This window comes from Papio anubis, chromosome 16 (assembly GCF_008728515.1).
Source record: "Papio anubis isolate 15944 chromosome 16, Panubis1.0, whole genome shotgun sequence".
Taxonomy (NCBI): domain Eukaryota; kingdom Metazoa; phylum Chordata; class Mammalia; order Primates; family Cercopithecidae; genus Papio; species Papio anubis.
This window is the reverse complement of record NC_044991.1, coordinates 48801395-48822469: the sequence shown is the minus strand read 5'-3', so window position 1 is coordinate 48822469 and position 21075 is coordinate 48801395. Positions and strand designations below refer to the sequence as shown.

General features: G+C 41.4%; 1 protein-coding gene across 1 annotated transcript in view; it reads right to left on the bottom strand.

Annotated features, from left to right (window-relative positions):
* Positions 1-21075, bottom strand: part of PAK5 (p21 (RAC1) activated kinase 5) — a 304085-nt gene that overhangs the window by 26873 nt on the left and 256137 nt on the right. The window contains exons 4-5 of the mRNA XM_003905067.2: positions 17208-17993; positions 2361-2852 (exon numbers count right to left, since the gene is read on the bottom strand). Of these exons, the coding sequence (XP_003905116.2) occupies positions 2361-2852; positions 17208-17993 (1278 nt within the window). The remainder of the gene's footprint in view (positions 1-2360; positions 2853-17207; positions 17994-21075) is intronic.

The window sequence follows — 21075 nt, the reverse complement described above, 5'->3', positions numbered from 1 at the left end:
TGAGAGATATTTGGGCTGAATTCAAAGAATATATGTTGAAGATAAAAATAAATATGGCATAGACATTAAAAGGGCTAAGGAGCCTGCTTGCTGGAGAGAGCTTCCAGAAATTGCTGCCCTGTGGCTGTTTCCACTCGAGTTTTCAGAGTTAGTGTTAAATAATAAATTACAGAATTGTTTATCTACATCATATTGCTCTGTGTGTTCTGGCATTATGGTTTGGAAAATGAATTCCAGAAATCAGGAATGGTGGACTGGGAAGATGCTGAAGCCCAGTCACCTGGAACTCTCTGTGAGATTCGGAGCATGTGTAAGAAACAAGCACCTGTGGGAGCTGGAGATGTGTGGAGGCCACTGGGGGCTTCACATGAGCCTCCATGAAAAACAGAGTTCGAAATTGCAGCTGAGTGCATTTGTACAGTGCCTGTTTATGGACCAAACACCTTCTTACTTCTCAGAGAATGGGAGTGCTTACAACAGAAAGACGAAGAGGTCAAGCAGCCACAGATTGTTCTGGGAGTTAGAAGATGTGGATTGTACATGCTTTCCTGGAGACTGACATTTAACACTGATATCCTGACTTGATATCTTTAGGACTTAGATCTGTCATCCACAAAAACTTATCTTTCCCCTCAGTGCTCTCATAAAATTACTAAAAGAATATTGCTCCAAAATACTTTATGTGTTTTCTAACATAATTACTCATGTTTCCCCACCTATTTGAGAGCTCTTAAGTGATAAGTTTAAAAGGTAAATGAGAAAGTGGAAGGTAAATGTTAAAGTACAACAAATATACAGAGAAGGGTTAATTCCTTAACATATCAATAGCTCTTACACATTGAGAAAACAAATGCTAGCACCCTAATTGAAAACTGTATACAGAACATATGATTTAGTGAAGAAAGAAAAATGGCCTATACCCACATAAAATTAAATTCAGCTACACTAGTAATAAAAGTGCTAATGAAAACAGTAAGGTTTATTCACGTCTAGCAGATGAACAGAGATAACATGACAGTATCAACGATGCTAGTGAAGGTGAAACAGTACTATTAGTGAGGGTCTAGATTGGTACAAACTTTCTGGAAATTAACATTGTATATCATTTCTCTAAAAACATTTACATATCATTTGATCTGTTCATCCTATTTCTAGGACTCTAAGAAATTATCAGATATGAAGCCAAAGACTTACGTGTAACAACACTCACTGCAAAATAATAAAAGTGACAAATTGGAAACAGTATAAATCAGAGACTGGTTTTAAATATGATACGTGTAAATGATAGAAGATTATTAAAAGTGTGTTTTGACATGTAGCTAATAGAATATATTAATATATTTTATTTTACATTAATAAAAATAAGTAATATATGCCAATATATGTTATTTAATATTAATTTTATTAGTATTAATGTTAACATTAGGTGAAATTTAGAAAGTCACAAAACCACATACATATAAAGTTACCTCAAATTTATTAAATCAGTGACTGGTTTAATAAATTTGATACAGATCTATGATAGAAGATTATAAGGCCATTACAATGGTCATTAAATTTATTTTACAGTAATAAATATAAGTAATACAGCTCAATATATTTTATTTGATATTAATTTTATTAGTATTCATGTTAATATTAATTGAAATTTAGAAAGTTATGAAACTACATATATAGAGAATTATCTCAAACAAAAGAAATTTGTAAATAGAAATATATAGAAAGGAAACACTGAAATATTAATGTAGGCTATTACTTGACTGGGATGTTTGTGGGACATTTTCTTTACTTTCCAAATATTCTACAGGAAGAATTCATTATTTTTATAGTTAGGAAAAATATTTTAAAGTTCCTAAAGAGTAATAGTTCATTGGCAAACTGACCCTGGTCTACTGTTTTAAAAATTGTTTATGGAGGGTATATTATGATATTATAATAGTATAAAATATATACAAATCCACACAGATACAGTGTAGCATAAGATTTAGAGTCTGCTAGACAGAGATTCAGGTCCTAGTTCTGCAGTCAACCTGCTTGACTCTGGGCCGGTCTCTTCACCTACCTGAGTCCAGGTTTCCTTGTTAAAATGATGATAACATCTTTCTGTCTCACAGAGTTGTTGTGAGGATCAAACTAGATTAATGCTTAGTACAGCGGCTGACACACATGAAGTACCTTATAGAGGTAACAGCCATATATGTGCACAGAAAAAAGACTAGAAGGAAATATTACAGGGGACGCTATTTTTGTCTTTATATTTTCAGTGCTTTTCTAATGTCCTAAAATGCACGTGTATAACTTTTGAAATGGGAAATAAATGTTACAAAGGAGAGAAAGGATGACCCAAACACACCCTTTACCTCATTGAAAAGCAGTTCCCGTCTCTGTTGCTTCCGGAGGTCCATTTTCTTCACTGCAACTTGTTTCCCTGTGTGTTTCTCGGTGGCGATGCACACGATGCCGGTTGAGCCTTCCCCGATTTTGATAAAGTTGTCCAAGTATTCCCTGGGGTCTCCTGGGCTGACCACCAGCTGCAGGGCCGCCCGAAACTGTTCATGGGACACCCTGGAGGGCTGCTGGTCGGAGGAGGAGCCCCAGCTGGGCGGCGGGTAGGTGCTGGATGAGAGGCTGAGGGAGCTCAGGTAGGAAGCGGTGGAGATGTACTGCGAACTGCTCTGCAGGGAGGGGTGGTGGTACAAGGTGGCTTTGTGGTACCCAGACGGATACTGGTGGCTGCTTGAGGAATAGCCCGCTTTGCTTTGACTTTGAGGTAGTTTGGCAGGGCCCCTGGGGTAGGTGTCAGACCCTGACAGTGGAGGGCTGAGGACCATCTGTGCTCGATCATAATCCACCTGGGAAGACAGACATGGATAGAGAATATTCACATGCTAGATCTGAATGCCACAGCCAGGTGGTGAGTGAGCTGACCGACAGCTGGCAGAATAAGGATCACCAGTGCGGGATGAGAGGATCTGCCTGGGGCACCAATAGGACTGGCCACACCTAGGGAAGGGCCTTCTCTGGTACACGTGCACCACAGTAGGAGGTTAGTTCACGTGTATCTTATCCAAGGTGTGCTTGCTTGATAAGCCTTATTTTCTTGTTCAGGAATGAAAAATCTCATCCCTCATTAAAGGACATTAGTTTTCAGCTAGCATTTTGGGGAGACACTTCCGGGGTAGGAGGCCTTTTCCCATGCTTCTGAATTCAAATACTAGAGGCTGGTATGGACATTTATGTATAACATATGTATAACACAGCAGATGTAGGTACAGGGGAAAACATGGCTCCCTGTGCTAAGGGTGTGAACCACAGGGTGAACATGTGCAATGTTCTCACCAAATAAGTACAAATATAATTGAGAGTGACCAGTCTTTGCAGGGGTATGTGTGAAATGAAAATGAGGCTAGACCCCAAAGAGACCCCAGCAAAGAAAATCCACTCTGACTTGGAAGAGTGGGATGAGGGGATTTTGTGGAGGAGAGTGGGGAAGCCAGTGAGGGGATTACTGGTATATGATACTATGTGTAGGTCCAGCAGTCACTTCCTGGAAAGAATCAGGAAGGAACTCTGGCCACTCTTGGAATGGCTGAGGCCTGGATGGTAAAGATACCACATCTCGTCATGTGGTATGCTCCTTGCCCAGGGCAGAAAGTGCTAATCCATCAATGCACTCTGTTTTGGAAGATCCTGATGGCAACACAGTGCTGGATACATAGAAGGTACTCAGAAAAGATTTGTTGATTGGACTTCAGGCTGTTTCTTAATGCAGTGCTCCAGAAAGTCTCTGTCACTCTACTGGGTGTAAATGGAATGGCGTTAACTTATCCTACTCCCCTTCCATCCACCCCAAGGACCTAGATCTGCTCTAATATAGTAGCTACAAGCTACGCGTGCCGATTTAAAGTAAACAAAAATCCATTAAAAATTAAAAATTCAGTTTCGCAGTCACACTAGTCACATTTTAAGAACTCAGTAGTCACCACATCACACGGTACACATATAAAACATTTTCCTAATTGCAGAAAGGGCTATTGGATAACACTATTCTAGATGAATTGATTCTTCCCATGCAGCACATTCATTCATTTATTTCAAAAATTAATATTTGAGCAACTGTGATGTGCTATGCACTGTTTTAGGTGTGAGGGGGGAGGGTCCACCAAGAGTCAAAATGAATGGTATATCTGCCCTCCTGGGGTTTATGTTCCAGAGAAGGAAACAGATAATAATAAAGAAAACCAATAAATACACAGTATGTGGTTCAGGAGTCATGAATAATATAAAGAAAAATAAAGCAGAGTGAGGGGGTTGAAAGTAACGAGATGCCATCTTGGATAGGGTAGTCACAGAAGGACTCTCCGAGGGGCGTTCCGTTTGAGCAAAAGCCTGGCTGAGTGAGGGGAAAAAGCAAGATCCCTCTCCTAAGAGGGGTGGTTTGGGCAGTGGGAGTGGCACATGCAGGATTCTGAGGCAGACCCAGGCTTAGTGTTTGAGGAACAGCAGAAGCTCATCTATAGTGGAGAGTGTCAGCTAAGGAAGATGGACGGAGAAGCTGCCAGGGGCAGATCATGAAGACCTTGGCAAGGATGTTGGCTTTTGCTCCGAGTGAGGTAGGAAGCACTGGGGATTGCTAAGCAGATAGGAGTGACACGGTCTGACTCTCTCTGGCTGCGGAGGAGAGACTTTGGTGGCGAGAGTGGAAACAGGGATGCCAACAGCTTATCACAGTTAATGTGGGCTGAGATTAGGGTAGTTATCATAGATGGGGTGAGAAACGGTGAAATCTCGGGCAAGATTTGAAGGTGGAGCTGACAGGATTTGCGGATGGATTGGATGAGATCTTGAAAGACAGGAGTCAAAGATGGCTATCAGGATTTTGGCCTGAGCAACAGGGTGTTTAATGAGATAAGGAATCCAGGGGTAGCAACAGGCTTGTGGAGTGTGATAATTAGCTTCCAAATTGCTCTCAATGACATGTGCCTCCTGACATTCATATTTCCATGTAGTCCTCTTCTACACTGCATTGAAATTAATCTGAGTGATCAAAGAATAAGGCAGAGATGATGGCAAGCTCCTTTGGTCTCTTACTCACATCATTTATTTTGGCTGTCACCAGCTGCCATGTCATGAGGACACTCAAGAATCCTTTGGAAGGACTGGGTGCAGCGGCTCATGCCTGTAATCCCAGAGCTTTGGGAGGCTAAACTGAAGGATCACTTGAGCCCAGGAGATCAAGGCTGCAAGTGAGCTATGATTGTACCATTGTGCTCCAGCCTGGGTGACAGAGTGAAACCCTGTCTCAATAATAATGATAATAAAATAGAGAGGTCCATGCAGCAAGAAACTGAGGACTCCTGTTAAGAGTTAGCTAGAAATTGAGGCCTTCTAGCAAACAGTCATGTGAGCCATTCTGGAAGTGGATTCTCCAGGTCCAGTTGATCCTTCAGATGACTGTATCCCTGGTTGATGTCTTGACTGCAACCTCATGAGAGATTCCAAGACAGAACCAATCAGCTAAGCCCTCTCAATTTGTGACCTACAGAAACTGTGAAATAGTAAATGTTTGCTATTTAAAGTTTAGGGGGAAATAGTTGAACAGCACTATTTTTTGCTTCATGAGGCAGTGTGTTTTAAGCCATGAAGTTTTGGGATAATTTGTTATGCAGCAATATTGATAGCTAATACATGAGAGAAAATCAAGAATTCTTTTAGCCATGTTAAGTTTGAGAGAGTGATTAGACATCCAGGTGGAGGTGTCACTTAAGAGACTTAGACATGCCCCAAGTCCAGGGAAGACTTAAGGCTAAAGACATGAATCTGATAGTCATCAGTGCTTAGTTCATATTAAAAGTCATGATGCTGAATGTGTAAGAGATGGTCTGAGGACCCCAATGTCTAGATACCAGAAATAGCAGAGGGATCTTGCAGAAAGGAGCAGAGAAGGAGTGACCAGTGCTATAGGAAGGAAACTAAGGAAACAAGGTGTCCTGGAGCCAAGGGAGGAAAGTATTTCAAGAAGGAAGGGCTAATGGATCCTGTCAAATGCCACTGAGAAGTGGGATGGGGCATGTTGCTCATCGGATCTGGTGACATGGTAGAGGCAAATAGGTGTTTCAAGCTCCAACCCCATCACGTTGCATAAGAAGATGCTTGTTCTATCACATCATGGAGCAAGAACTGCACACAGTGGGCTCTTTAAAATTGCTACCATAGCACCGTTCTCAGTACCCCCACACTGCCCATTGGTTCTACAATGACAGTGCCTGGCCTGCTGAACATTGAGCAATGCAGCTCTTCCAGCCTCAAAAACACTACACTTTACTAGGCGAATTCACCACTTAGACAGCCTTGACATCAACCAGCAGGAACCAGGGCAGCTGCTAAGTTGCCCTCCTGCCCTGGTTGCAGAGACAACACATGCTTTTGAGAGGCATAGGGATGAATTCTGACTTTGATAATTTTAGTCAAATCAGTCTCTCTGAGTCTCAGTTTCCTTATCTGTAAAATGGAATAATAATAATAATTACTTCCTTTGGTCACTGTGAACTCTAAAGGATCAAATACACACCTAAGTTTTCAAACAATGACTGGCCAGTAAGTTCTACTTGGTGTTATTATTACATAAAGTGATGAGACACTTTATACAGTAATGAGAATGCAAAATAAAATAAATAGTAACTGCAATATTATCAAACTAGCTAGCATTTATCGAAGACATACAATGCCCCTGTGGTATATATATTCCTATACATTAATACTCAAAGCAATAAGACAAGGTATCTTTAGTTGTAATATATTGAACAATGTATAGTTAAAATACTCAAAAACAAGCTGATTATTTTCAAAACCTCTGTATTTGTGCTACACAAGGAAGATGTGTGTGTGTGTACGATGGAATGGGGAGAAAGAAGTGTCAGTGTAAGTTAAACAACTGGATTCTTCCTTTAATAAGCTCGGATTAGTCAAGTCTAGGCTAGTCAGCAAGGCAGGGTGTGAAGGGAAATAGGGTTTTTGGCTTTTATTTCTGAAAGTGTGTCCTGGGAGCCATCAGATGCCATTATCGCCCTGTGTCTTCCTTGGAGGACTTGTTCCCATACTTTCAACGAAAGAATTCATTCCCCACAAGCATGTATAATTGATCTCTGAATATATATTAAAAATGGGCAAGCTGCATCCTGCAGGAATCACAAACACCACTTTGCATTCATTTAGGCCACTTTTCTTTCTTATCACCTGTCAGCAGCATTATCAGAGTCCACACTTAACAGCCGGCGTATGGTATAAAGAATAAGCCTGCCTGCACCAAGGGGACAATTTCCAGGCAAAGATGGAATGCAGAGCTCTTTGCTGAAAGCTAACCATCTTCAAAATTAGGCCATGAGACAAAAAGGTGTTGTTGTCTTTCATGGCTGCTGGTAAGAGGCGCAGACTCTTAAAAAAGCAATGGTTGAGGAACAGTCAGTATCACAAGAGACAATTTTTTGAATAAAACTCAAGGCATACTCATCAGAGAACGAACTGTTCACTTCGAGTGAGGGAACACGTGGTCTTCCCTCAGAAGACAAAGAGCTGACTCTGTGAAGGAGAAATGCATGGGTGACCCCATTTGGGGCCACCAAGGTGCTGAACCATTGCCTTCTGTTGGATCTTAACCCACATGCGGGTTCCATGATGGTGCGTATCACTGGCCCACACACTTTCGACAGGTCTTGTTCTTTTATTCTGGGAATCAAGCAAGGGGCAACTAAATCCCATTTTGTGGTTGATAAAATGGAGGCACAAGGAGATAAAACTGCCCCCAAGCAATCCAGGGCAAACAGCCCCACACTTCCAAGGGGACGACATAACCTGGTTTATCTGCCGGGGTCAGTCTTTCATTCCCAGTGGGAGGGCACCCAGCACACTGGCCCACAAGCCGGCTCCCTTGCCTGCCTTGGCATTTCCAACCTTCGTTGTCACCTCCCTGGTCTGTATAATCAAGGCTGGGCATTCTCTCCTCACTAAAATGCACAGGGGTTCTCCTAGGAGCCATCGTGGGGCCTCTTCTGTCAAGCAACTGCTCTGTTAGAAGTATATCCTTGCAGTAGTAACAAATATTTATAAGAATAATGATGCTTGATATTTGTTGAGTGCTTTCTACATGCCAGGGACTGTTCTAAGCACACTATGTACACTCTTGCATGTAAACCTCAAGTTGGACAATTAAATAAGCTCTGCAATTCCTCCATTTTACAGATAAAAAGACTGAGGCACAGTGGGTTTAAGTAGGTCATGCAAAAGTCCCAAAGCTACAAAGAAGGGAGAACTGGGGTTCAAATCCAGACAGAATTGCTTCAGTACTTGGGTCCTTGATAAATTCACAGAGACAGGCGTCAATGATGGGGGTGGGAGGATGTGGTCTTAACAGGGGCAGGCAGAGCGGGGGATAACGACAACCACAGAGATAAAGCCTGGTCAGGGTGTTTCACTAGGGGCCCAGATGTCTGGGCAGCCTGGGGCAAAATGCAAGAATTGGACCAGAGCATGATGGATGATAATGTCTAGGAGAGGGGATGAAAGACAAATTAAGGGTTTTGTTTTGTTCTTATTGTTTTTGGCTTGTTTGTTTTGAACAGTTTTGGCTTAGAGAAATGAGCTCAAAAAAAAAAAAAAAAGAGTAGTCATCACAGCAAAACGAGTTGATTATCTATGTACATCATTCATCATTTTCCTTTTTGTTTTGGTCAAAGCGGAAATCTGCATTGTTCCAAAACCACTCAGGCTTTCTTTTAAGTTCTTTCAAGGAAGAAAGTGCAAACTTTCTTCTGTGATGAGACCTCCTTGCCCTCTCACATCGCTCTTCGGCTTTCATAATCATGTAAGTGTCCTGTTCTAAGTTGTCTTTCTCGTGATAGCCTATATTTGGAAGGCGGAAAACATAAATGATGAATTTGTTATTCCCACTGTTTTACACACACATGTTCATATACATGAGAAAGATGTGCAAAGCAGTCCAGCTTAAACTGTGCAATCTTTTCTATGACCTGATTTACAAACACATTCTAGAAAAAAAAAATGAAGCAGACCTATCTTTGGTATTGTGAAATGAATTTGAGATCTGATTATTTAGTGAAACCACAATGCAGTGGAATTGGACCAGTGAAAGGAACGACATTTAATAAGTAAATCCAATGTATCTCTCATCACCCATGATCCAAACCATTTCCAAAAGATTTATGTACATAGTTTACCCTTGCAGACCTTACAGCAAGGGCACGGGGTGCAGAGCAAGGGTGGGAAACTGCAATGTAAGAGAAAAACAACAAAGGCATTCTTCCCATCCCTCCAAAGAGAACAGTGCTGTGATTTTGTGAACGAGTAACTCCTTACAAAGGAGACCATGGTCTGCAAAGTTTTCAGGGGGATTTCCATATGGCATGATGTAATGAGAGAAGGCCAGATCAATCGTCTTGCAAATTATCACCCAGACTGCTAAACTGCTTAGCTGCAGGGTTACCAGGTCATTAATTGTCATTGAAAATTGGATACATTTTAACAAGGAATTCTCTCTACAGGAATCTTTAGAAATACTGACAAAATGAACAAGGAGTCGTGATTGTGATTTCCTCTTTTTTTTTTTTGAAATGGCTAATAACATACACTTGTTTTTTAGCTTCCGGACACTCTTTTGTATACCATATAAATTAATTCTTTAAAAACTGTGCTTTGTCATGTCTCTATACAAACATGATCAAAAAAGAAAAAGAGCAAAAAAGAGAGGTTGTATTATATAAGGGAATAAATAATCCCCATTAACAACTCAGTCAGACTACCTTTCTACAATGAGCTCAACATCTCTAAAGATAGGGTCAGACACAGGCTTGTGATGTATCAAAATTATAAATAATTATAGCAATGAATTCGTTTAATCAATCAATTTCACCAGAGGTACGCTGGGGTGGACGGGGCATAAAACTCCACACAGCTATCAATTGCTCCGATTACAGCTGGCTGTCAGCCAGAATTCCCCTGATCCATGTTAGTTAAATGCACATTAATCTGAATTTGGCAGTGTAATCAAGGACCTAACTGAACTGTGAAATTGAATTCTGCAGTAGAACATAATTTGACCATTTTATGCCAAGGCTGGGGGGAGAAAAAACCCTGGTGAGGGAAGGGTGGGAAAAAGAAGAGAAGGAAAAAAAAAATCCTGCAGCAGCATCTATTTGTCACTGTGGCCTTCTGTTGTGAGGGCAGGGGGGCCATGGCTGGAGCGTGCTCAACTGGGGTGTGTGGGCACGGCCACGGTGTGGGTCTGCGCCCACAGAATGAGGACCTCGGAATGTTGCGTGAAAGATGGTGAGTTATAGGGAGTGGGAGGCAGCTGGTTCCAGAGCCTGAATGTGATGCTCCAATACACCTTTTCCGAGCACAATAAAACAAAGACTGCTCATCTCAAAAATGAAAACGCCAGGCTGGGTGCTGCTTGCTCTCCATAAATCAAATGCAAGATAAAAGTGAATCACAGTCCTCTATTATCTGAGCATGGAAAGGACATCTTAAATTGTCCTGACTTGACTCAAAAGAAAATTTAACAGGACCAGGCTTGGCTTTGGGAAGGGAAAACGACTGCTTGTAAGAAGTCTGGAGAGAATCATTAACTCACATTCTCTGTAGGGACACGATAGAGACTGGCAATTAGGGGAATGGGATTCATTAAACCCTGTGACTCATCTGTCTCTCTGGTTGTGCCCTGCAAATGCACACTGAGAGTTGGACAAGTCATGACCCTACAAACAAGCAAAGCCTAGCTATATGAAGCATTGAATAAATCTGAGATGTGCAGGCTCAGGCATACGGGTATTCCAGGCTCTTCCTCCACCTCTGAATTGGTGTTTCCAATTAACCCCCCGCAGTTGCTGCTTCAAACTCAAAGAATGCATCTTCTATTCAAGAGCAGTGAGACAGAGCAGATTGCTCTGGCCTGCGATCCGTCATCGCCTGCAGTGATGTGGAGGGACTTTTCGTCTTTGGGGATTGGTTTGCGGCCTCAGAATATTGTTCAAATATGTCAGGGCCTCCGAGAGAGGTAGGGACGGACAATGCTAGGTTAAATTCATTTTGTTTTTAATTTGGTAATGGGAAAACCCATTCATAATGACCGAAATACAATTTACTTTGAGTCACAAGAGCATTCATGGGAAGAAGTGTCCATTCATATGCAAAGGACACCTAAAGTCTCCATCAGAAGGGACAGATGTTAGAGATAGCGCACTCAGTCAGTCCTTGGATGTTTTATGAGCCTTAATGAAAACAAATCTAAATATATCCACTGTTATATTAAGGGATCAAGTTCTTCTCTCTTTCCCCGTCAGATTTTTGGTGCAGCCCATCAGTTTTCACTAGGCACTGTCATTCCATAACCCATCAAGCCCCGAATGGATCTCTGAACAGAGTTCTGCAGGGATCCTCAGTAGAAAAGAAGTTGCTGTTTTGTTGTTGGAGCCATGGTTGAATCTGGACATAGCAAGTACCACAAAGAACAGTGAATCATTAAATTATTGATGCGGGAAGACTGGGCCCACTGGTTCAAGTGCTTTTTCCTTCCAGGGAAAGCAAAGTGATAGCTAAGCAGTGAAAATACATTGTATTGTTGACCCCAGAAGGAAGTGCTGGGAAATCACACCATCCTTTTCTTCCCACCCTTTTTTATTGTTGTTTTGTTTTGTTTTTTTTAGACAGGGTCTCACTCTGTTGCCTAGGCTGGAGTGTACTAGTGTAATGATAACTCACTGCAACCTTGAACTCCTGGGCCCAAAGGATTGCCTTGGCCTCCCCAGTAGCTAGGGCTACAGATGTGTGCCACCATGCCCAGCTAATTTTTAAATTTTATTTGTAGAGACCAGATCTCACTATGTTGCCTAGGCTGGTCTTGAACTCCTGGCCTCAAGTGATCCTCCCATGTTGGCCTTCCAAAGTAATGGGATTACAGGTGTAAGCCACTGCACTTAGCACATCCCTCATTCTTCACTCAGAACTTCTTACTACGCCATCTGTTTGGGATATCCTAGGCTGCAGCTGTGGTCACTTTTCCTGCCTTATAGAGATGGCAGGGGTGAAGTGGAGGGGTTGGTTGGAGATGTATAGCTATGTCAGTTCTTGCTTGTTTAGCATCTGGCTTCCATGCAAGCCTGAGAATTTTATTTCCATTCTAGAGAGCAGAGTAATCACTGGGGTGGCACTGGGGTCCTCAGGCCAGCTCAGTCGCTGAAGCTTCACATGGCGGTGAGCAAGTCACACAGTGACTCTGTGACTCTGGCCTTCTGAGACTCACATTTCTAAAGTGAGAACAGTTGTACTTATAGGCTGCACAGAGTGACAGAATTTGTTCCCATATTTTGAAAATATGTAAAAGATGGCACAGAGAGAACGTTCCTATGGCTGGTGTTAGCTGATAGGGTGGTGTGTCTTCTAACCAGAATATTGCTGAGAATAATGGCTAACACTGAGTGCTTGCCATGTGCTAACTCCTTTAGGCTTATTAATCTTAATCCTCAGGACAACTTCAAAGTAGGTACTGAAACACTTTACAGATGATGGAACTGATGCACGGAGAAGATCATACAGCTAGTAAGGGCTTGAATCCAGGGAATCTGATTATAGAACTTGCGTTTTTCTGTAATGAGTGAGAAAATCTGGATTATCTTTTAAAAAAATCAAACAAGGCTACCGCTTAAGGTTGAATAAAGGCATGTGAGTCCCTTAGGGATTTCTGTACCTAATGCTTCCTTTACAGCCCATAGTTCCAGCTTTTGCCCACAGTTTACACTCTGGGTGACATTAAGGAACTTCTCAAGGATTCCATCCTACCAAGAACAGGAAGAATAAATAGCACTCCATGGGCACTGCAAATCCACCTGTCAGTCACCACCCGTTCTTCACCAGCAAGGTGAGGCTGCCTGTAGGATTTGTGTCTGGGCCTGGAGACTTCATGTCCACCTTTCTGCCCCTGGATTTTCTTCTGTGGAAATGAGAATATTCTGGAACACATAGACTTTGTAGTCAGTGGGACCTCGTTTGGAGTCCTGATTCAGTTATATTCAGTTATTTGCCTTTATAAACTTGGGGAAGTCCATAAAGATTTGGAGTCTCAACTTCCTCAACTATAGAGCAGAGGTGATTCTGAATTCTTCTGGAATTGCAAAAACTAAGTTGAGTCATGTTTGCAAAATGCTTAGCACAGTGCTTGGAACACAGTAACCCTCACATCACTGCCACCATTCATCTACATGCTCCACAGGTAGACTGATGTGTAGACTACTCATATTAGTAATTAAGATGCTGTAATTTATTAACTTACTTAACCCTCATACTATATAATGAGACATGGGCTGTCTTTATCCTTATTTTGTAGATAAAGAAGTGGAGTCACAGTTAAGCAACTTGTTCACCCAGTTAGTAAGTGGCAATGTCAAGACTTAAACCCAGGCAGTTTATCTCCAAAACCCATACCCTTAACTGCCAAAGCATGCTTGATAAATGATAGCTATTGAACAGTTGTCCTTAACTGGGCCAAGTTTACCGTCCTCTGCCTGTAGGACATTTGGCATATTTTGGGTATATTTTTGGGTATATTTTGGGTATATTTTGGTTGTTATGAGTGAGGGAGGGATGCTATGGGCATATAGTGGGGAGAGGCCATAGATGTTGCTAAACATCCTATCATGCACAGGACAGCCTCCCACAGTGAAGAATTACTAGGTCCAAAATGTTCATAGTGTCAAGGTGGTGGACTGTGCCACAGAGTGAAAGGGGATGATGCAACCTAATTGTGAAATTAATTGCTAATTAACTGCTAATGCAACTTCATTGCTTCAGGTATTAAAAGGAGCTTATAATCAGGCAGGTTGCAGGCTTTGCACCCTCAGAAGCTGCCCCTGTGCTACTGGAAATGCATGCAATGTCTGGTGAAAGGCTTAAGCCCAAAGAATTGAATCCCAGCTCTGCTGTGAGCACACTGAGCCTCTCAAAACCCGTTTCCTCATATGTATAAAGGGATCAAGAATTCTTGCCTTACAGATCTGTGAGGCTCAAAAAAACATGGCATGTATCTGGTACACAGCAAATGCTTAATGCACTGGTGGGATTTTTATGCTGGGGGCTTCTCAGTGGCTGCCGCAAGGAACGGATGTGCTGGGCCAATACAAAGACACAAGTAGGTGGCTGCCTGGTCCCTGGAGAGCACAGGAATGAGCAAAGTCAAATACATGGTGACAATTTCTCCAGCTAGCTTCCTTCCCTGGAAGGCAGATTTGTCTGCAGGCGAGGATGGAAAGCATTCTCTCTCCACTTCTGGCAGTTTTTATTTCTATGGTGGGTATGGTGCTATATGGTTTTTGTTTGGCTTTGTTTCCCACCCTCCCAACCCCAGGGTTTCATCTGCTTAGTTCCAGCAAAATACACTTAAATGTAGTGAGAGGAGGCCAACATCAACAGACTCATAACATTCTTGATTCCTGTCATGCTAGCAGGGAAATTAAGTAGGTAGATAATATTGAAGGAGTTTTTTTTTTTTTTCCTGTGGGTTAACATTAATCTTTTTTTTTTTCTTCAGGACAAAATGTAAAACTGTGTGTCAAACACACACGCACGCGTGCGTGCACCCACACACATACACACGACCCTCCTCATTTCTGCTTCATCTGGAGACCTCCACAAGTTTTGTGCTTCCTTTTATTTTTGGAGGTGAGAACATGACCCAGCCTCCTCTAGGAGTCTCTGCAATGCAAGGCCGACTCATCTGAGTCGTGACCGCTATTTCTTCCCTCAGCTGGAAATCCAAATGTGATTGGTACTTTCTAAGAGTACAGTTCTAAAGACACAGGGACCGCGGCCTTTTTAGAGAAATGTTATCTTTTTAATCAAGTAAACGTTTTAATTACTAACCTGCTTCCCACCTCTTATCCTCCCACAAAACACAAAACCTGCTCATGAATCTCTCATGAGTTTCCTGTGAAACATGGAGCAGCAGCTTGCTTCTTTGTATTTCTGATTATAAGGGCTGAACACCCTTGGTAGAAGTTCCCATGAGTGAATATGCAGTTTTTGTTGGTGTTGTTGTTGTTGTTGTTCTTTTTGGTGAGCCGTAATAGTTTGTGCATTGCATTGTTTCTGGGCTGGCAGAGCCAGATTTCAGGGCAGGTCTGCCTTGTCTTATACTTGGAAGTCTGCAGGATAGAGGGAACCTGCAGGGAATTAAAGTAAATCACCCCTCTCACCCTCCTTCTTCTATCACTTAAAGTTCTGGTGGCCACTGGGACTTCTCACAGATTTTCTTGGCAAATGCAGTTGAATCCCCGAAATAACATATATCCAAGTAATAGGAAAATATTGAGCAGAGAGAAACACCAGACTTGAGTTATTGTCCTTGTTTTGCAAACAACTAACTGTGAAACTGTAAGTGTGTCATGTGACTCTCTGGGCCTCAGTTTCCCCTTCTAGGAAATGAGTGCGCGGGGATTGCTGGCGGTGACATTAAATCTCAAAAGCCCATGCTATGTGAAAATGTGGACTCAGGGATACCAGTTCATCCTTTAAAAAAAAAAATTTAAAAAGAGAGAAGACTGAAACTCCAAATTAAGAGCTCTTAAACTCTTGACCTCTAAAACTATTTGGATTATGGACAGGTGTAGCCCACCCAATATTCATTTCCAACATCCAGGAGGAGCCAAATAAGCCTCCAGGGCCAAAAAGCAGTATCATCTGGGCAATGTTTTCTCTGTGACTATGACCCCAAACAACTCCCTAACACACAAGTAAGCAAGTAAGCTTAACATGCAGGTAAGCCACACACACACAAAATCTTAGATAAAAAATAACCACCAATGTTCAAAGCCTGAGGATGTAACTCAATTCAGCTATCGAACATGTTAACTTATTTATTCCATATCACTCACAGAAATGCACAAGTGATATGCACAAGAAATGGGGAACATATCTCAGGCCTTTATTTATCAAAATTTGTTTTTAATTCTATATCTTGGGAACTAAGATGGTAGCTTTTTTGTTTCTTCTAAAGAATGGCTGAAGTAGCTCCAACAATACACTTAAATGACTTCTCCTCAACATCTCGGATGAGGTTAATGAGAAATAAGAAGCAAAGGAAAAATATCGACTATCTATAATCAATAAAGCAGGTGAATGCAGGCAGGCTTGGCTTGCAGAGTTTTCTGTGCTGCTCACCAAACTATCGAGAGTTTGGTATAAATAAGGTACATGACTGCCCTGTGAGAAGGCACGTCCCTCTCACCTGCTTCAAGACCTCTATGTAATCCACAATCCACACCCAATGCTCCATGTTCACTCTTGCTGGACAGATAAGGTAGCAAAAACATTTCTAAATGACAGGGAAAAATAAATCACTTGCACATTCTCAAAGGAAGTTTCCAAGACTTTAGACCTTTGGACCCATAGACCTTTGTCTGTGATTTAGTTTCAGTAACTTCTCCGGCAGTGATTTCCAAACTTTAGGATATCATGGACCAGTCAAATTTGAAAGCACACTTGGATCTGCTAACATTTAAACAAAATTTAAAAGAGGAATTACAACAAAACAAAGTAAAAAGGAGACAAAAATGCTCCAGCGGTCCAGCAACCATCTGTCACCCCCAAATTTCTTACAAAAACCAATATTTCAAATCAAATATAGTAAAAAAGTACATACTCTTAATATGAAGGACCATCCCCTGAGTTGAATAAAATTAGCTTTATTTAAAAATTACCATGTCATCCTGAGTTTCTTTCCTTTCTGGCAGGTCCATGCAAACTTTGCCAGGATATAGGAACCACTGTATGACTTGATCTAATGCTCTATGATTTTATATGACTGATCCACTCCTTAACAGGAAACTTAGTGAAATACAGTCACATCATATTTATCACTCATATATCAGAATATCTTTCAAATAAATAAGTTTATTTGCCTTTTAATGAGAAACCAGGTAGGAGGGCCCAAAAGATAGGTTTTGATTTTAATGAATATATATGCCTTATCCTAAATCTTCTGCCCTGGGGCCTCAAAAGTGGAGACAGGGTGGGTTTTGATATTAATTTTCCCTTAAAAGGCAAACAAGTACTTGGCAATCTGATCGTATAAAAAGGTCATCCCAGCACCACCCTTGTGGAGGTTTTTGTACACTTCAGGGAAAGGAGGTAGCAAACATTACCTTTGGAATGCACATTATGGGCTCGGACAAGCGAGGGTAGGTGTAGGAGTTGTAGGAGTGTCCTTGGGGATGGGTTTTAAATGCACTTGCTCCAAATGGCATCATCGGTTCCTGGAGCCCGGAGCCTGACCTGGACCTCTGCCGCATGGCGGGCTGGGGGCTCGTCTGATTCAGGTACGAAGACTTCGGCCTCCTGTCATAGTCATCCAGGCTGGGTCCCCATTCACTTTCACTGTACGCCAAGCTCTCCTTGGAGCACCCGCTGGTCCCTGCAGTTCTAGAAGGTGTGAATTGGAATGAATAATCCAGAGGGGAGCTACTCGAGGCTCTCTGATACTCCCACTTGAGGTCACTATATTCACTTGGTTTGCTCAGTGAGTCCAAATGTGAGTGATAATCAGCAGAAAATCTGGCGAAATCGGATTTCAAAGGCTTCATCTCAGAATAGTAGGCCTCCCCGTGCTTCATTTTCATTACGTGCCCATTTTGTTTGGCTGCATGGCTGCCTCTATAATACGGATCCAGATCGTCTCCATAGAGACTCTTCTCCCTGTACTTTTCGGTGGTGTAGTCAGCAGTAGTATCGGATTCGCTGGAATACTGGGAGAAGGTGATGAAGCCATTTTCTTCCGCGTGGCCTGGACCGTGGCTGGAGGCTCCCTGATCTGGGGTGGGTGGGCTTTCTTTCCTTAGGGAGTTGGAACGAGTCACCGAGATGTTGTCAAAATCCTCTAGCAGGCCGTTGATGGAGGTTTCCTTGCAGGGTTTGTTTCCTCTAACGATTGTCTGGGGATAATAAAAGGAATACTGTTTGAGGAAAATATTTCATGACTTTAAGTTGACGGCGGCATCCCACCCCCACTCCATCCAAATTAAACTACAGAAGGAAAAAGACCCCAGGAACACTTAATACAAAATGACAAAGAAAAAATTGTCGATTAACTGCAGTGGTGAAATAAATGAAATAGTAGACAATAATCTCAAATTGCAATTTTTTTCCTACCTATCTCAATAGAGACATCAATTAACCACCAAAAAGCCACGTACGAGACTACATAGGCTATCACTGTTTCATTTACCAGTTTACAGGCAAATCCCTTTCCCCTGCTTCTTCTACCTAAATAATAAGCCCCAACCATCTATCGATGAGCTGATAATTACAATTTAACACTCTATAACTGTTCGGTAATAAAAAATAATATTTATTACTGTTTTACATTCATTATTCAGATGATTTTCAAAACCAGAAGGCATTGTCGCCCAAGTATTAACATAACTAGAAATGGGTGTACATTTTTTTACCCTTATATGGAAGACACATAATAACTGAGGTTATGAAATTTTATAGATGAGGAAGGCACTTCCTGAAACTGTAATTAGGAAACAGCCTGAAGATTATTTGTGTGATTTATGATGAAATGTGATATTCTTATTAAGTATATATACTTATACTATACAGCTTGTTTGCTATGGCCGCACTTCTGTGTAACATCATCGCTGAATTTTGGGTGGCTTAGTAACGATGGTTGCACCTGGATCTTAGTGACAAATTGTTCCCTTTAATGAACCTAAATAACACAAGAATACCTGGAATCGAAAGACATCGCAAACCACTTACAAAACCGTCAGCTGTTCCTTGACAATGACAGGATTCGCAGGAAAATATGATGGGGGTGGATAAAAGAACAAAGAACAAAGTGTTGTGACTTCAGACTTCCAGGATTTTAGGAGAAAAATACCTTTGAGCAACTAGCAAGGAGTTCAAAACCATCTTGGATGGTACAATAGAAGACTTCAAACCGGAGGAGGAAGTCAAAGTTTTCCTGGAGCTGATGTTTTATAAATCTATCCATGGTGAAACAGAGGCTTTATTTTTTTTTCTCTCAAAGAGTCCTGGACTAATGCTTTTGTTGTATACCCTTTTCTTTCAAATACATTTTTTGTTCTAGAATAGTTTTAGATTAACAGAGAAGTTGCAAAGAGAATACAGAGTTCTCATAGACTTCTCATCCAGTTTCCCCTTCTGTTAATATCTTGCATTGCTATTAAGGAAACTCCATGTTCCTATAGATTTCATTAATTTTCTCCTAGCGTTCCAGAGTTCCATCCAGGATAGCTCGTTACATTTATTTGTTATGTCTTCCGAGTTTCCTCTGATCTCTGACAGTGTCTCAGATTTTCCTTATTTTTTGATGACCTTGACAGTTTTGAGGAGTACTGGTCAGGTATTTTGCAGAATGTTCCTCAGTTGGAGTTTTCTTGTGTTTTTCCCATGTTTAAACAGAGGTTATTTGGTTTGAAGAGGAAGACCAGAGAGTAAAGTCACATTTCATCACATGATGTTCAGGGTACATATCATCGACATGACTTGGTAATGATGATGTTAGCCCTGACTACCTGGGTGAGGTCGTATTTGCCAGGTTTCTTATACACACAGTCACACTCCCCTCCCCTAGCTTTCCATATATTGTATTATTTGGGAACAAGTCAATAAGTGTAGCCTCTACTCAAAGGGCAGGGATTTAAGCTCTGTCTTCTGGGGTGTGCGTGTGTATGTTGCGGGGTATCTATATAAAGTAGTTGGAATTATTCTGCACAGACTTGCTTATTTGCTCCCATTTACCTACTTATTCAATTATCTATTTATCTATAAGGATGGATGGACTCATGGTTATTTATTTTATACTTTGGGTTATAAGCCAAAACTATGTTATTTGCCTTGCTGCTCAAGTGGTTCCAGCTTCTGTCACTGAGAGTTCTCTCAGGCTGCCTGCTGTGTCCCTTTCACAATCCCTCTTCCTTTTATTTTTCGAGCACTTCCTGACTTTCTGTCACTACAAGAAGCTCCAGGTTTATCTTTTATTTTCCCTGCCCTTCCCCCCAAATCAGGCATTTCTCCAAGGAACCCCAACAGTATTAGAAATTAAGATTTGGTTCCGGGAATACTCATTGCTACTGGGTATCACTGCCAGGCCTCAGCAAACAGAGCTCCGAAATAATATGTTTGTAGACTAACTCATGAATACACTCACACACCTATAATTCTGTCCATCTGCATCTATATTAACCTAAGCATAAATCCATATTAATGTCTCTGAATCTGATCAAGTACCACATAGTTCATTCTAGCCATTTCGTTACTAACCTGTAACTTCGCTCTGTAACAGTAAAAAACATGTACCCAACCATCTGCCATTCATTTGCTTATTCAGTGCTAACTGTTCAGCAGTTTCAGATTAACCCACTCTACCATGAGAAACAACTTTGTCAGCTCCAGTACAGTGTTTACGTCTAGTTCTTTAAAATTACTTTACACTTAGAGTTTCCATTCAAAGCACTGTTTCCAAAGTTCCTTAAGTTAGTGTCTTCTTTCCTGCACCCCCTTCAATGAGGTTATGTCATATATGTGTAGCTGTTGGATTCTTTGGTCACACTCTGCATTCTATCCCAGGATCCTCTGATCTTCTGGTTTATTTTTTGTTGTTGTTTTTTGAAACTGCATACATTAGTTAACTCTCTGTGCTGCAAAGCTCTATGGGTATAGACAAGTGCAAAGCATCGTGCATTCAGTGTTAGAATGCCATACAAATTAGTGCCACCAGCTGCAAAAATATCTCCTGAGTTTCCTCTGTCAAACATTACCCTCTCCCCAAACCCTTGATATCACTGATCTGTTTTCTGTCCTTATTGTTTTGTCTCTTCCAGAATATCATATGGATGGAATCATACAGTCTGGAGCCTTTCAGTTTGACTTCTTTCACTGAGCATAATATAGTCAATGTTCACAAGCTAGTAGCCTAGTTTCTTTCTTTTTTTTGCCTATTCCTTTTTTATTCCATAGTGTGGAATTCATTATATGGAATGTAGT